Source organism: Sinocyclocheilus anshuiensis, unplaced genomic scaffold (genome assembly GCF_001515605.1).
Source record: "Sinocyclocheilus anshuiensis isolate Anshui unplaced genomic scaffold, SAMN03320099.WGS_v1.1 scaffold283, whole genome shotgun sequence".
NCBI lineage: Eukaryota > Metazoa > Chordata > Actinopteri > Cypriniformes > Cyprinidae > Sinocyclocheilus > Sinocyclocheilus anshuiensis.
Window position 1 is genome coordinate 52,789 of NW_015549605.1, and position 16,306 is coordinate 69,094.

Below are 16,306 nucleotides of genomic sequence, written 5' to 3' on the forward strand. Positions count from 1 at the left end.
TCTTTGTTACATTGCAGCCATTTGCTAAAATCATTTAAGTTAATTTTTTTTCCTCATTAATGTACACACAGCACCCCATATTGACAGAAAAACACAGAATCGTTGACATTTTTGCAGATTTATTATATATAGATATAGATATATATATAGATATATATAGATGTTACTTAGACTGTAGTAGGTCTACTGTTGATGATGTTCCTACCTTTTTCTTGATGTTAAAAACTGAAAGATCCTGATTGAATTTGGATAGTGTCCCAGTGGAGAAGGCTGCAAACCCACAACCTTCCTCATTATGAGTGGCGTGATTAGCAGCAACTAAAACAAGCACTTCCTTTGTCCTCTGCAGCGTAAAGAGTTCAGTTCATCAACGTCCTCCAACTCCCTGACTATTTTAGTTTGGATTTTGCACTAAATGCAGAGGGTTATTCAGTGTGTTTTTATGCGTTCTTTTTATTTTAGTTACTAACTTTATAAGCAGAGAAGAATATTTTCCTGCAGGAAAATTGCTGTTTGTCTGGTGACTGTCTTTCACATCTCCGTTGATAAGGTCTTTATGGGATCTCCAATCTAAGATTGATGTAAAATACAAGTTTAGTACAAAAGAGCGGGAACAAAAACAGGTGATGAAAGAGTGCTCATTTAGTTCAACCCTGAAGCATGGATTGAATTGTCACTCTCAGTGGGAGTGGAGGATCTATTGTGGCTTTAGTCCATAAGTTTCTGACCCGTTGTGTTTGAAATAAAGGAATCGATATTTGTGACATCTAATTTCCCCAGTCTTTGAGCTCAACTTCCCCAGTATGCACTCTGTCAATTGCCATGCTGTGCCCAAAGAGCCATTTATATAAGAAGAGATTTTTCAATTTTACACTCAAAGAACTTCAGTATGCAGGATGTAGTATATAGTATAAATGCAAAGAGTGTTTTTCTTCTTTTAATGTGCCATGGGTTCTTTCCTTTCCTTTCCTTTCCTTTCCTTCCCTTTCCTTCCCTTTCCTTCCCTTTCCTTCCCTTCCCTTCCCTTCCCTTCCCTTCCCTTCCCTGCCTTGCCTTGCCTTCATTAAATACGAATTATGTATTTAAAACTGATAAACAAATAGAGAGATGAAAAATAAAACACTTCAGTATTTATTTAGCAAAAATAATCTAAATTAAGAGTATTTTCACCACTCCAAACAATTTTGCCCCAATAAAGTTTTTTTTTTTTTTTTTTTTTTTTTTTATTTCTACGTTCTGTATGATCAATTCAACTTTTAAAAATTCAACAGTTTTGTTTTTGGCTTGGATTTATATTCCACCATCGTTTTTTCCATCTCTAAATGCTATTAAACACAGTACATCATGTGAGATGTGGTGGAAATTATATTGTGGTGGGATTTTTCATGACTAAAACAATTAGAGTTCTTCTGTTATGAAACTATGTCCACTGTTGAATGTTGTTACTGGACAAATTAAAAGAGTGTCTTAACAGATGCATTTCATTCTCTTCATTTCTAGAGAAAGAACATGAGCTTGCTGGTCAGTCTAGCATGGCTGGTTGGTTGGGGGATGATTCTTCTCACAGTTCGGTTTTACTGGATGGGCAACAAGCCTCCAAACTTCTCCAACTCTGACAACCCTGCAGCCGACTCGCCTCACTTCCTGACCAGAGTGCTCACTTTCCTGTACCTGCCAGCTGTCAGTGCCTGGCTCCTCCTCTGCCCTGACAAACTCAGCTTTGATTGGTCAATGGATGCCATTTCTCTGCTCAGATCCATCGCTGATTGGCGGAACCTTCAGTCGGTTTTGTTTTACACGGGATTCGCTCTCCTGTCATGGTTTAGCTTGAGAAACCCATTACTACAGTCCTCTAAAATCAGCGAAACCAATGGAAAATCACATATTAGCAATGGAAAGTCTGCAACTAATGGATACAGTCATAATCACAATGACAATCACTACAGGGACTCAAACTCTCCCAAAAGAAATGGATATCATAAACCACCCAAAGCACCTCAAAAATCCCTTCCAGCCACAGAGAGTGTGGTGGTCTTTTCCCTTGGGCTGCTGGTTTTGCCCTTCATACCAGCCACTAATATGTTCTTCTACGTGGGCTTTGTGGTGGCCGAGAGGGTGCTGTACATCCCCAGTATGGGCTTCTGCCTGCTCGTGACCGTAGGGTTGAGGAGCATGTTTGTTCGCTGCAGGTCGAGATACTCCAGAGCGTTCCTGCTGAGCTGTGCAGCAGGTCTGGTGCTCCTCTACAGCCTGAAGACTGTGAGGAGGAACCAGGACTGGCAGAGCGAGGAGATGCTGTACAGGTCTGGCATTGCTGTAAACCCTGCTAAAGGTGAGTTTGGCGAGCTTGAATTTTGCAATATCAGATATGATAGTACTGCCAAAGTAAATACTAGTGAAATTTATTTTGTTTGTTACTCTTAGCTTGGGGTAACCTGGGTAATGTCCTGAAGAACCAGGGAAAGATGACTGAGGCAGAGAGAGCGTATAGAAATGCTCTTTATTACCGTGGAAATATGGCAGATATGCTCTACAACCTGTGAGTACACAAACACAGACATGTTTTTTTTTACAACTACGCCACACTTATAATGTCTGAATGAGGTTGCATATATCGTAGGGGAAGTCGTGGCCTAATGGTTAGAGAGTCGGTCTCGTAACTCAAAGGTTGCGGGTTCGAGTCTCGTAACGGCAGAGATTGTAGGTGGGGGGAGTGAATGTGCAGCGCTCTCTTCCACCTTCAATACCACAACTGAGGTGCTCTTGAGCAAGGCACCGAACCCCCAACTGCTCCCTGGGCGCCGCAGCAAAAAATGGCTGCCCACTGCTCCGGGTGTGTGTTCACGGTGTGTGTGTTCACGGTGTGTGTGTGTTCACTGCTGTGTGTGTGCACTTTGGATGGGATAAATGCAGAGCACTAATTCCGATTATGGGTCACCATACTTGGCCACATGTCACGTCACTTATATAAAAATAAAATAAATGAATAAAAATATCAAACCAATTGGCTTCTGAAAACAAATTATACTAAACCTTTTTTTTCAGAATTAACTTCACCTTTTTGAGTCTTTTTTTAGCAATGTTAATTTTTGATTAAGGTGATTTTTAGTGGATGTATCACTAAAGTTTTTTTGCTTGTGGTTGCTGCTATACTAAAAATAAATGTATAAATAAATATAATATGAAACAAAATAAATAATGGTTTGATATTTTTTATTATAGAATGCATTGTCATTCATGCATAATGTTGCATAAAGTGTTCAGATACTTATATTTAATTTGAGTTTGAGGTACTCTATTAATATTTTATTTTTTTGTTTTATTTTTATTTATTTTTGAAGACTGTCAAACTTTATTTTTTATTTTGTGAAAAATGTATTTATACAAAACAAATGCTGCTAAATAATTATTTAGCTTGCACTTAAGTCTTGTTTTGTTTTTTGTTTTGTTTTGTGACCAGAAATAAGCAAAGTATTTTGCATGGTAGAATGTACAGCTCTCTTTCTTACTGTATTCACAGGACAGTGTGTTGGTTTTGTCAAGGTCATACAGCACTTTATCTGAGCCAGTTTTCCATGGGAACTGCCATAATCCAATTAACATGGCTTCTTGCACTTAAGTCTTTTGTTTTTTGTTTTGTTTTGTGACCAGAAATAAGCAAAGTATTTTGCATGGTAGAATGCACAGCTGTCTTTCTTACTGTATTCACAGGACAGTGTGTTGGTTTTGTCAAGGTCATACAGCACTTTATCTGAGCCAGTTTTCCATGGGAACTGCCATAATCCAATTAACATGGCTTACAGGGCAACAGACATGAACAGATGTACACAATATGGATATGCGCCATAATATTGCTCATTGCTCAAAAAATTTGCCTCCAAAATTGCAAAGAATAGTTAAGATACTTTGTACTGGGAGAGTCATACTTAGCATTCAGAAAACAAGAGTGGGAAGTTGAGGAGCAGTGAAAGTGTATCTCTCGCTCAGGGCTTGTGTATGTGACGGGATTTCATTAGTTTCATTATTTGCAGTCTTTAAAAAGCATGAGACACCTCTAACATTCATTAACCCTGGAGAGGAGCAGAGACCTCAGTGTTTCATCACATTCTGGTAATTGCACCAACCTCTTACTTCACATATCATTTCTCAAGCTTAAAAGCAATGTGTGCTTTATTTCATGCAGTGGTTTGCTGCTACAGGAGAGCGAGCGATTCTCTGAGGCTCTGCATTACTACAAACTGGCCATCGGAAGCAGACCGACACTGGCCTGTGAGTTCAGCTCTTCAGTTTCACCATTTTGAACCTCCAAAGAGTCTGTTACTGGAATAAATGTCTGTTTTCAGGCTTTCATTTTACAAGTATGTGCAATTTTGGATTTTTCAGTCTCTTTTTGTTAATTAGTTCTCCCTTTTGTCCTCTTGCACAGCTGCATACTTGAATGTGGGCATCATCCAGGTCTCGCAGGGGAATATCGAAGAGGCCAAACGCACCTTTCACACTTGCGCTGACATCCCCGATGAGAACCTGAAGGACCCTCATGCCCACAAGAGCTCCGTCACCAGCTGCTTGTACAACCTCGGCAAATTGCTTCATGAGCAGGGCCAGCACGAGGTATTCATCGAAATCTGCATGCATTATCAGTTTAGATGGATGCAATGATGTTCTTGTATGAATTGTTCCCTGGTTGTTCTTAATTAACAGTTCTCATTGTCACATTATGACAGGTTGTTTTTGTTTGTCGTCCTCAGGAGGCGCTGTCCATGTATAAAGAAGCTGTGCAAAAAATGCCACGACAGTTTACACCGCAGAGTTTGTACAATATGATGGGTCAGTGTTTATTTCTCAGTGCATTCAGATGTTTTTATTTGAGATTCAAAAACACTTAAAAGACCAATAATACGCAAGTGCAATGACAAGTCTCGATTAGTCGATTAGTATCACAGTACACGTAGCAAGGTTTTTTTATACTAAATAAAAAGAAAGCAAGGAGATTGAATAGAAACAGAATAGAGAACTCGTGTAAGAGGAACAATTTAAAAAAATAAATAAAAAAACAAGTCGAAAGAATAGAAAACCAATAGAGAACGCTAGTGTTAGAGGGTCATTTTTATAATAAATAAAAAATATTATTCTTAGAATAAAAATTGAGTAGAGAATAGAGAGTGCAAGTGTTAGAGGGTCAAGTTTTTTTAAAAGTAAAAATAAAACAAGTAGATACTAGAATAGAAAAAAATGGAGAACAAGTGTTAGGTCAAATTTATTTTTAATAAAAAGAAAAGTAGTTATATTAAAAAAAGCAAGTGTTAGAAGGTCAAATTTATTTTTAATAAAAAGAAAAGTAGTTATATTAAAAAAAGTGAATAGTAAATAGAGAGTGTAAGTGTTAGAGGGTCAAGATTTTTTAATAAATAAAAAGAACAATTATATAAAACAGAAATAGAATAGAGAGTGCTAGTGTTAGACAGTCAAGTGTAGATGGAAGAAATGTGTTTTTAGCCATTTCTTGAAGATGGCTAAAGACTCAGCTGCTTGGATTGAGATGTCCTAAAATGTTTTAGTGTTCTTCAGCCCCCATATGTATATTTATACCATCTCCAGTGATTTTTTTCCTTTGCAGTTTTATGCCGCAATACTCCTCCTCTCCTTCACATCTGGAGATGTGACTGGAATCTGATACATAAATAATGTGCCCTTGTGTTACTGATTCAGTGTCCGGAGATGTGATGAGTTTACATTTATTTGTTTGGCAGATGCTTTTATCCAAAGTAACTTTAGAGTCCATTCAAGGTGTACATTTTATTAACACATGTTTCCTAGGGAGTAAAACACAGGACCTTGGTATTGCAAAAGTCATCCATAACTCCTCAAACTCATCCCATGACATGCTTGTCTGCATTTGATTTGATGGCACGAAGTGCAAATAATTCTATGTAATTTTACACGTCCTTCTGACTTTGGTCCACAGGTGAGGCATATATGAGGCTGAATAATCTAGAGGAGGCAGGGCATTGGTACAGAGAGTCACTGAAGGCCAAACCTGACCATATTCCTGCCCACCTGACCTATGGAAAACTGCTGTCTGTCATGGTGAGTCAAGCTGACAAGTGCATTAATACCCCTTTGTGTTTGTGAGCTTTTCTTCTGCCAAACGGTCATTGTGAATGACATGTGGAAGATAAAACAAAATAGTGGTGGTGCCTAAAAATGCGAGACGCATTGAAAATCTGCAATTAATAAGTAATATTTAAACCTAAAATTAATTAATTTATTTACTTGCACTTACAATTGCAATGGTTAAGCCAAGAATTATTAATTTATTGTATTTTTACATTCATGTTTACGTCAAATAGAAGCATTTTTACTAGTGGTCTCAGGCTTTTCTGCTGTATTTTTAACTCACTATTGCTGCTATTAAATTTTCAGTATGAATGTAAAAACCTGAAGCTAGATGGATTTGTGAAAGCATAGTTAAATATTAAATAAATTAAGTTTTCATTTCAAACTTGAAAAGGGGAGACCAAGTGGAAAGAAGAGACCAAAGATATCTGGTTATTAAAATAATTTGAGTCACAGATGACCCTTCATGAGCCTCTTAATGCTGAGGTTTCTTTTAATTGCTTTGTCCTTGAGAGGAACATTAACACAAAAATGTCTCTCAGACACCAACATCACTGTTATGATGCCTTTAAAAATCTGCATATGATATAACAGTCGTCCAGTCGCTTGTGATATTTTCCTCTCTGACCACTATGATGTAAACGGAGAGGGGTGATAAAGAAAGGTCGAGCAGCTGCGTCCCCCCCCAGGACATGATATCTCATATCCTCCCTCTAATCTGATTTGGGTTTGTGTCCCGGCACGGCTGGTCAAGAGTCCAGACTCTTGCCTCAAACCTGTTTGCTCGCTTTAAATTCCCCTCACTGGCCTGTGTGCTTAATAAACAGCTTAAAACCAGTTATTATCCCTCAAGCACCGCGCTTAATGTAATTACTCTCTTTCCTTATTGAAAACAGGTTACTGGTGAACTTTTGACCAGCTGTCGAGGAACTGCAGTGTATTTGCTGGGGTACTCTGTGTCAAACTGTCAGGACAGCATCAGACAAAATGACTGAAGTTATGGCATGTTGTACTTGAACGATTCAGACGTTTACTGTTCTGTCCAGCCTTGTGTAGAGTTTCGCAGTCTGTTTTGAGCTTCTATTGGAAATATGTTTCTGAAAACCTCTAAAGCTAATTTAATGCTTTAGTTCGTAGATTAAATCGCGGGTTGAGGCTAAAACAATAGCTTGTTTTGTATTTACCCTTTTGAATTCAAATCTGAAGCTATTTAGTGCTTTTTGAAACCTTGACTTATAGGCCTGTACATTTGATAAACGTTCTTGGATGTAGTTGAATGCTTTTCAGGAACCGTAGCAAAGAGCATGAAATGCTACAGCTTTCCAAGGTATTTCTTTATCCTCTTATCAGAATTGTTTGCCACAGAACCGTTCAGTGAATTAAGCATAATATAACCTCACTGCTTATGACAAGAACATATGCAAAGGTAACACCAACATGGAAGCAATCAGCACTGAACTGTAAAGGAAGTGTACTTTATTAGAAAGTGTACTAACCATAAAAAAAGGTATACTTTCCCACACTTTGATAACGTCTAGCATCATATAAAGCACACAATTAAAGGGTCTGGTTATAATTGTGTCCCTTCATTAATAATGTTGGGTGCAGGTGTAATTATTTCTTAATTTCTCCACAGGGACAGAAGTCTGAAGCAGAGCATTACTTCCTGAAGGCAATAAAGCTGGATCCTGCTAGAGGAAACTGCTATATGCATTACGGTACAATCTGATTTGCTTCCCTTCTAATTTTAAAAAAATATTTTTTGATATACACTTGACATTTTATTTGATAGTGTCTTTAAATATTCCACCATTTATTTATTTTATTTTTTAATAAAATGTATTATTATTACTATTATTAAATATTGTTTGTTTTTCCTGTTTATTATTATTATTATTATTATTACACAGAATTTATGTAAATAAATGTTTTTAGAATTTAGAATTATTTTATAATATTATACAGGTATATTGTTTTTGTTTTGTTGATTATTTTTATATACTGATATTATATACTTAGGTTCACTGTGCCTCATGTCCTTCATCCTCCACTCTTCCTTTCTTTGTCTCTGTGTGTTTTTGGAAGCTTGTGCTGCGTATCTGCACTGATCTCTGACTGTTCGACCTGTGGGCTTCTGGCCTGCTGTGTTTGAGTTGTTTTCAATCCTGTGAGCTCCTCTTTCTTTCTTTCTTGTCTGTCAGGTCAGTTTCTGTTGGAAGAGTCTCGTCTGGGAGAGGCAGCAGCGATGGCTCAGAAAGCTGCAGAGCTGGACAGTTCGGAGTTTGACGTGGTGTTCAGTGCTGCTCATATGCTCAGGTGTGTGTGTCTTTCAAAAACTCACAGCTACATCTGCACGATTTTAGTTTCAGGTGGTTTGCAGGTGGGCTCCACTTGTTTCGTCCACATCCACAGCTACTTGCCAAATTGCCATATTGATTTTATATTGTCAAACACTTGTTGTTGTTAATAATAATAATAATAATAATAAAATAGTAATACGATATTTTATGACTAATAAAGTAGTAATAATAACTTAATGTGTGTGTTTGTCCACAGACAGGCCAGTCTGAATGAGGCAGCTGAAAGGTATTATGGGAAGGCAGCTAATTTAAGACCTGATGTAAGTACCTTCTTTAGCCATGTTATAAAGTGACCTGGCAGAATTGATTCTTTTACATGCATTAAATATTTAATAACAAAATTCTCATTTTATGATATGCTCTTTAAGATTAAAGCACCGTATTCCATCATGCTTGTCACTATTTTAGAATGTCAGTTTTATTTACTTTTCTATTTATTTTTTTAAACCTAATTCTTTGGCCATCTTTATCCTGATTATCTATTTCTGTGTCTCTTTCTTGTTTTCCCAGCATCCAGCAGCTCTGATGAATCTCGGGGCGATCCTCCATCTTAATGGGAAGCTGAAGGAAGCTGAGAGCAACTACCTCCGTGCGCTGCAGCTCAAACCAGACGACCTCATAACTCAGTCCAACCTCCACAAACTCTGGAACGTCATGCAGAAACAGGGTCTACGAGCCTCCGGGACGTGATCTGCTGCTGGGACATCTGCTGATTATTTCTTCTGTGGACGTCTGATATAGTTTGAGCTGGAATTTTGTGCTGATTCAGCGCTTATGGACAGATGTTGGTGGAACCGGTAGAAACTTGAACTAGTCTGTGGGATGAGAGTGAAGATGGAGAAGTTCTGCTTTGGACAGTAAAGACCCCTAAGAGTGTGAAAGAAACATAAGTGCACACAAACACATGAGAGATGGAGTTTGCAGCATGCTGGATTGTATTCTTCTGAGACCACTGAACTGGATGAATCTGAGTGATGATTGTTTTCCCCCTGCCCTAACTGTTTTATGTCTCTTATTTTTCATTAATGACTTTAAAAAAAGGTTGAGATTGTCAATATGCTGATATTTAAATGCCGCCTCTTAATTTATTGTTGGGGAATCAACGATTTGTCACCTACAAGGGTTGTTAATAGAACTGTAAACCTCAATGTCTGCCATCACGCAGACCGCAATTTGTTATGAGGCACTATTATGTAGTCCTACTTTTAATTTCAGGCTTTTTACCAAAACATTTTACCACAATAAAATGTACGTTTGACCAGAAAAAACATAATCATTGAGAGTGTTTGTTGTTAAAAAGAAATATAGCAATTCTCTCAAGCGTTCAACATTGCTCTCTCCTGCCGTAACACAAGCGCGAGACGCTTATTGGCTAGGTTCTGTAATGTTTTGCTGCCATCTGTTGGAAGACTAACGCATTGCCGTATGAAATACCTGTCATTAGAATAAATATTTTTGCTGCCATCTTGTGGGTGAGCAACACATTGCCACATTCAACGCACAAGCCCATGTACTGTATAATTGCTATAATGAATGAAAGCTTTTTATTTACAGTTTAAGATACTGATTTGTGTGGGTTTGCCAGTTGTAAACAATAACATTAAAACTGAATGTGCAATTTATAAAATTAAAAAACAATAATTAAAAACAATGCCAGATTGTGAAACAGGGATGCAAATTTATCTTAAATTTGGGAGTTTTGGAATTATATTTTTTAGTTAGATTCTGATAAATTAAATAAGTTATTTTTAAACATTATTATTTAATTAATTGTTTGGTTAACATGATTGAATGGTTGAGGTTAATGATTGCAGTCAACACTATAGTGAAATAGACCACTCTATAGAGACATATAGAGAAAATGGAATAATTACCTGTTTTCACGTTATGCTGTAGAACTGTTTTGCTGGGTGTCAAAAATTAGTAAAGAATCTTATTGTATTATTTGTTGTAAGAGGAAATCATATGGTAATAGGTCTCAAGTGAGCAGTTATCAGTCTCTGTATCTCAGCAGGTGTTGATGCTGTAAATATCCTGGAGTGCTTCCTCTCTGCAATCTTTCAAGTCTCCTGTATGATGTGCTACTATTTTTTCCTTTGGTAGGAGTGTGTGCGCATCCTCACTGAAGAGGCTCTACATAGTGGTGGAAGAGGAGGAGTCCTTTTCAGCACTGACATCCTTTTGATATACTGTACAGGTGCATCTCAATAAATTAGAATGTTGTGGAAAAGTTCATTTATTTCAGTAATTCAACTCAAATTGTGAAACTCGTGTATTAAATAAATTCAATGCACACAGACTGAAGTAGTTTAAGTCATGAGATGCACCTGTATATGGTGAAAAATTAAAAATGCTTCTGATTTGTCACTCAAGGTCTTTGTTGGTTTCCTCTGTTCTGTCTAATAGGGTAATGATGAACTTGATTGGAAAGTTTTGGGGCTTGTTCTCTTTCTTCAGGGGGCTGACAGGAACCAGTTTCTTCAGTGTGTTTGAGGAAGCAGAGGAGAAACTTGTGCTGCGTTGATGAAATAGTGGGTCGAGCAGGAGAAGATGATGGAGAGCTGTCTAATGCTGATCTTTCTGATAAAACTGATCAATGCCGGTAAGTCAGAGGAAAATTATCACATCTCTCACATTTATATGCAATATTTCACTGCAGCTTAATGGTGTCTAACTGCCATATATTATCTATATTTTGTGCAGTTATTAATTTATTTATTAGAGCTGTTAATTTTCTTTCCCTGTCCTCCTGATCCTTTTTTCTGATGTTGGTCTGTTAATTATCTGTTGAACAAATAGATGTGAATGTGAGGTTGGTTGGTGGTCACAGTCGCTGTGCTGGTAGAGTGGAGCTTCATCATAGAGGTCAGTGGGGAACAGTGTGTGGGGAGTCATGGGATTTGGTTGATGCTGCAGTGTTGTGTAGAGAGCTGGACTGTGGAGAACCTGTAGATGTTCTTCGTGGTGCTCACTTTGGATCAGGTCCGGAAAAATCTGGATGAGATCTGTCCCGTGTACTGGATCAGAGTCAGCACTAAAGAACTGTGCGGCAGAAGGAGGGTTTAAACATGACTGTGGTCCTGCTGGAGATGCTGGACTGATCTGCTCCGGTAAAATTCTTAAATTGGCTTCTTTTAACATTAATAAATGGTGCTTATTGGTGACATGATTTATATTGCAAGACAGTGTACCAGTATTTTTTTTATGAGAAATAATGTCAATGTCTAAAATAAGCAGACATGCATATATGTATTATATGATAGGCTATCACATTATAATGAACTAACAAAGAAACATACTTTTACAACAGTTATTAATCTAAGAAAATTACATATTTTATGTCAGGTTGTCAACTACCCTCTGAGAGCATTTGCATTTGGCAGACTATATGAAAAAATTAACACTGCGTTGAAGGCATACATTTTTATCGGTTCAAGCATGGTAATCTTGCTAGAAATCAAACCCATCTTGGTATTGCTAGCACCATGCAAATATTTAAAATATATTTTAAATAATAATAATGTATATATATTAAAAATATAAAATATATATTATAAAAAATGCTGGGTTGTTTCAACCCAACTTTGGGTCAAATATGCACTAACTCAGCTGTTGGTTTAAATTTTTCATTGTAAAATTAAAAATTAAAAATTCTATTTTTAACCCAAAAGTTGGGTTAGTTAACCCAGCATTTTTTAGTGTAATATTCATATTTTTTAATAAAGACATTTTTTAAATGTAGTTGTTAAATATAGTTTTAAAAATCAGATGTTCTCATGTTTGTTTTTGATGTAATGTGGGAGAGGTATTTATGTTAAATTACTTCTCACTCAGTGTGTGAAACCAATTAGGGTCAATTTGACATGCAATATTACAGATTAGAATACAATATTAGAGTCACACATGATATTTTGAGGGAGAAAAACTGAAATAGTGTTTTCTTGTAAACCATTCTCCAATAATATTTTTGTTTACAACTTCAAAGTCATTTTACAGCATACATAAACATTTAAAATGCGGTGCACGCGACAATTACATCAGAATCTGATACTGAACGCCGCTTAGCTGGCCGAGCAGCGAACATGGACGACCTCCGTGATGTCTCGTTCCCGCTTTCAGGGAACCGAGGTTACGATAGTAACTGGAGACGTTCCCTCTCAAGCTTTCACGAGACATCAAGGAGACATTTCTCCGTTATGGGAACGATATTCAGTCCCGCCATGAAAGAGGCTACGAGCAGCCTGTACAAATTAAGCCGGGCTCACACTACAGGATTGAAAGACTAGCCGAATCACTGTTATGCTCACACTACACAACAAGATTTGTTCTCATCTGTCATAGTCTTGTCATAGCTGCGCGCATACTACACAACGCTAACGAGGTGCGCACACTACAAAACATTCAGTGAAGAGGCGCTCCCGACCATCAGCGAAAATACGGTTTCTCTCATAAATTCTCGTGAGAAAGCGATTATAGGGCATATCTCCAAGCATGGACTATCAACTAGCCCTTCAACTGGTCTGTGCAGTTATTTTATTGGAAAGAAACCACAACAAAAAAGAATATGGCAGAAACAATGGCTTGGAAGATGTGGACAACAAGGACTGTCAGTACTGCAGAAAGAGTTGGAGGTAATTAAACAGTACAATGAAACGTGGTATTATATACACAATCTGTGCATTTGTTAAATTTATTTCTAGTTAGTTGATTTGATTCATTTGTAGCTTTTCGTTTCGGTTCATAAAGATTGATTGGCTGGATTAGTTCCACCTTGTCACTCTGTCGCTCGCATTACGAGATCACGTGGCGATAATATCAAACAGGTTTGAAAATATCGTAGCATCTGTGATAGCTCGAGACCGGTTTGGATCACGTTGCTGACCTGCTCATACTTAACGAGCTTCGGCGACCGCAACGAGCACCGATTTGGTCACGATCCGGGGGTTTTGTCGCAGACTGTGGAAATCTGTCTTCAGGGAACCGGTATTCTGAGAAGACCAGCCGGCTGCAAAGCATATAACCTGAATAGACATACCTCTCGACCACGCCCAGGAGGTGGCGATAGCCCTTGTTGAGTGGGCCCTAATGTGCAAAGGGCATTCCAAACCTTGGCTCGTATAAGCAGCCATGATAGCGTCCAAAAGTGCTACCGGCTCTGAGGTTCTGACCACAGCCCCGAAGCTGACATGCCCTTGCACCAGTGGCGTAACTTTGCTTTGAAAACTCGTTTTGCTAGTTTTTTATTTAATAACCTAATTTACTTGGGGACTGGGTTTAGAGTTGGACAAACTTAATTTTTGCTTTTCAAAAATACATCGATGTACCAGGGGCGGTGGCCCTGACGGGGCACACCGAAATCTGAGCGTATGCACCACGTGAGGTCAATGACTCAGAAGACATGGCAGACAGCGAAACAGTCTGCGCTCTGAAGGGGGTAGATAGTGATTTAGGCACGTAGCCCGGTCTCTGCCGGAGAGTGACGCTGCAGTCACCAGGTCTGAAGCGAATACAGTGGCTGTCCACAGAAAACGCATGTAAATCCCCTATGCACTTAGCCAAAGCGAGGGCAAGAAGAAGTGCAGTTTTGAGAGGTAGCTCCTTCATAGCAACGGATGTTAAAGGCTCAAATGGTGGCTGTGAACGAGCTCTTAATAGTGTTGCTTTCATCAACGAAAATTATGACTAAATATCGTCGTTTAACACCACCTCTAGGTTCCAGGGCAAAACTGAAGGTGGACGCGGGGAAGCAATCTCCTCACTCCCTTAAGAAAACTCACCACCAGCGCATGCCTATCGATCAATTGCCCGCCCAGTGGGGAACGAAACAAGACAATAGCGGCCACATAGACTTTCAGTGTTGATGGTAGACATCCACTATCCAGTCTGTACTGTAGAAAACACAGAACATCCGACACGGAGCAAGCAGCCAGGTCAATATGATCAGGGCACCATTTCACAAACACTCCCCAATTTTAGAGCATACAAACGCCTCATGGAGGAGAGAGCATGTCGAGCACATGAGAATGCAGGGCGCTCAGCTCCTCTGACATCCCCGAAGCAGCCACACATGAAGGCTCCATAACTCCGGGTTCGGGTGCCACACCGAGCCGCTTGCTTGAGACAGCAGATCCTTCCTGTTGGGGATCAGCCAGGGCGGCGCCACCAGCAGCTCTGTCAGGTCGGGGAACCAAGGCTGGTTCGGCCAGTTCGGGGCGATGAGTATCCTCCTCCCTGATCTTGCATAACACCAGTGGCAATATCTTGATCGGAAGAAACGCATACAGCCTGGCTGCTGGCCAGTGCAATGTCAGAGCATCCCCTTCCAGCAGGTAGTGAGACAGGGAGAAGAACAGTGGGCAGTGCGCATTCTCGCTCGTGGCGAACAGATCCACCTCCGCTCTCCCGTAGTGGGTCCAAATCATCCGAACCGACTCGGGGGGCAACCTCCACTCTCCTTGAGGAATCCCTTTCCTCGAAAGCATGTCCGCCCCGCAGTTCAGGAGACCGGGGATGTGCGCTGATCTGATGGAGAGAAAGTGATGGTCCGCCCATAGCAGGAGATTTGCTGCCTGCTTGTACAGAGCCCTGGAGCGTATGTCTCCATGGTGATTTATGTACGAGACCACAGACATGTTGTCGGTGCGAATCGGTACATGCCGCTGTTCCAGATGCAGCCGTAAATCCTTTAAAGCTAAGAACACTGCTTCCAGCTCCAAGCGGTTTATGTGCCACCGGCTCTGAGGTTCTGCCCACAGCCCTGAAGCCGGCATGCCCTTGCACACTGCTCCCCATTCACGAGTCGATGCATCCGTCATGACATCACCAAGCTCAGGGGAACCCCCTGGCTGAAGAGATCTGGGTTGCGCCACGGCCTCAGAGCTTCGATGCAGCCGCGGGAGACTGCGATGCACAAATGGCCCGAAGTCCACGCCGTCCAAGGGAATCGAGATTTCAGCCATAACTGCAGCGGGCACATGTGTAGTAAGCCCAGATGACATACCGCTGAAGCAGACGCCATGAGTCCCAACAGCCTTTGAAATTCCTTTAAGTAAACAGAGAGCTGTCCAGTCTGAAATGGTGCAGGGAAGACAAAATGGCCGCCGAGTGCTCCCGAGAGAGGCGGGCTCGCATCTACACAGAGTCGAAGTACACTCCCAGATATGTTATAGACTGACTCAGGGCGAGAATGCTCTTCTGCATGTTGACACATAGCCCTAGGGACTCCAAGTGACGAAGCAGCGTGTCTATATGGTTGACTAGCGTGTCCCGGAACTGAGCTAAAATCAGCCAATCATCCAGATAGTTGAGAACACGCATCCTGCTCGCTCTGAAGGGGGAAAGTGCTGCATCCATGCACTTTGAGAAAGTGTGTGGGGCCAAAGTCAGCCCGAATGGGAGAACAGAGTATTGGTACACTGTGCCCTCGAAAGCAAACCTCAGAAAGCGTCTGTGATGTGGTGCTATCTGAATGTGAAAGTACGCGTCCTTTAAGTCGATGGATGCAAATCAATCCCCAGGGCGAATTTGCGCCAGGATCTGTTTCAGCGTTATCATCCTGAACGGATGTTTGCAAAGAGCTCTGTTGATGGGCCTGAGATCTAGAATCAGGCGGAGTCCCCCGTCTGTTTTGGGTACCACAAAATAGCGGCTGTAAAACCCGCTCTCGAGCTCGCTCGGAGGGACTTGCTCTGTCGCTCCTTTTTCGAGCAGACTGCATACCTCTTGTCTCAGAACCAGGGCATTTCGAGGCAATGTTAGAAACTGCACCACGCCATTGAAATGGGATGGTCTGCGTCTGAATTGAAGGGTATACCCACGCTCTATCACAC

General features: G+C 40.1%; 1 protein-coding gene across 1 annotated transcript in view; it reads left to right on the forward strand.

The window, feature by feature from the left end:
* Nucleotides 1-9,750, forward strand: part of tmtc2a (transmembrane O-mannosyltransferase targeting cadherins 2a) — a 37,808-nt gene extending 28,058 nt beyond the window's left edge. Inside the window, exons 3-12 of the mRNA XM_016447439.1 lie at nt 1,501-2,332; nt 2,425-2,539; nt 4,184-4,269; nt 4,427-4,611; nt 4,749-4,827; nt 5,966-6,087; nt 7,754-7,835; nt 8,319-8,433; nt 8,674-8,737; nt 8,988-9,750. Of these exons, the coding sequence (XP_016302925.1) occupies nt 1,501-2,332; nt 2,425-2,539; nt 4,184-4,269; nt 4,427-4,611; nt 4,749-4,827; nt 5,966-6,087; nt 7,754-7,835; nt 8,319-8,433; nt 8,674-8,737; nt 8,988-9,167 (1,860 nt within the window). The 3' untranslated portion in view covers nt 9,168-9,750. The remainder of the gene's footprint in view (nt 1-1,500; nt 2,333-2,424; nt 2,540-4,183; nt 4,270-4,426; nt 4,612-4,748; nt 4,828-5,965; nt 6,088-7,753; nt 7,836-8,318; nt 8,434-8,673; nt 8,738-8,987) is intronic.
* The last annotated feature ends 6,556 nt before the right edge of the window (nt 9,751-16,306 follow it).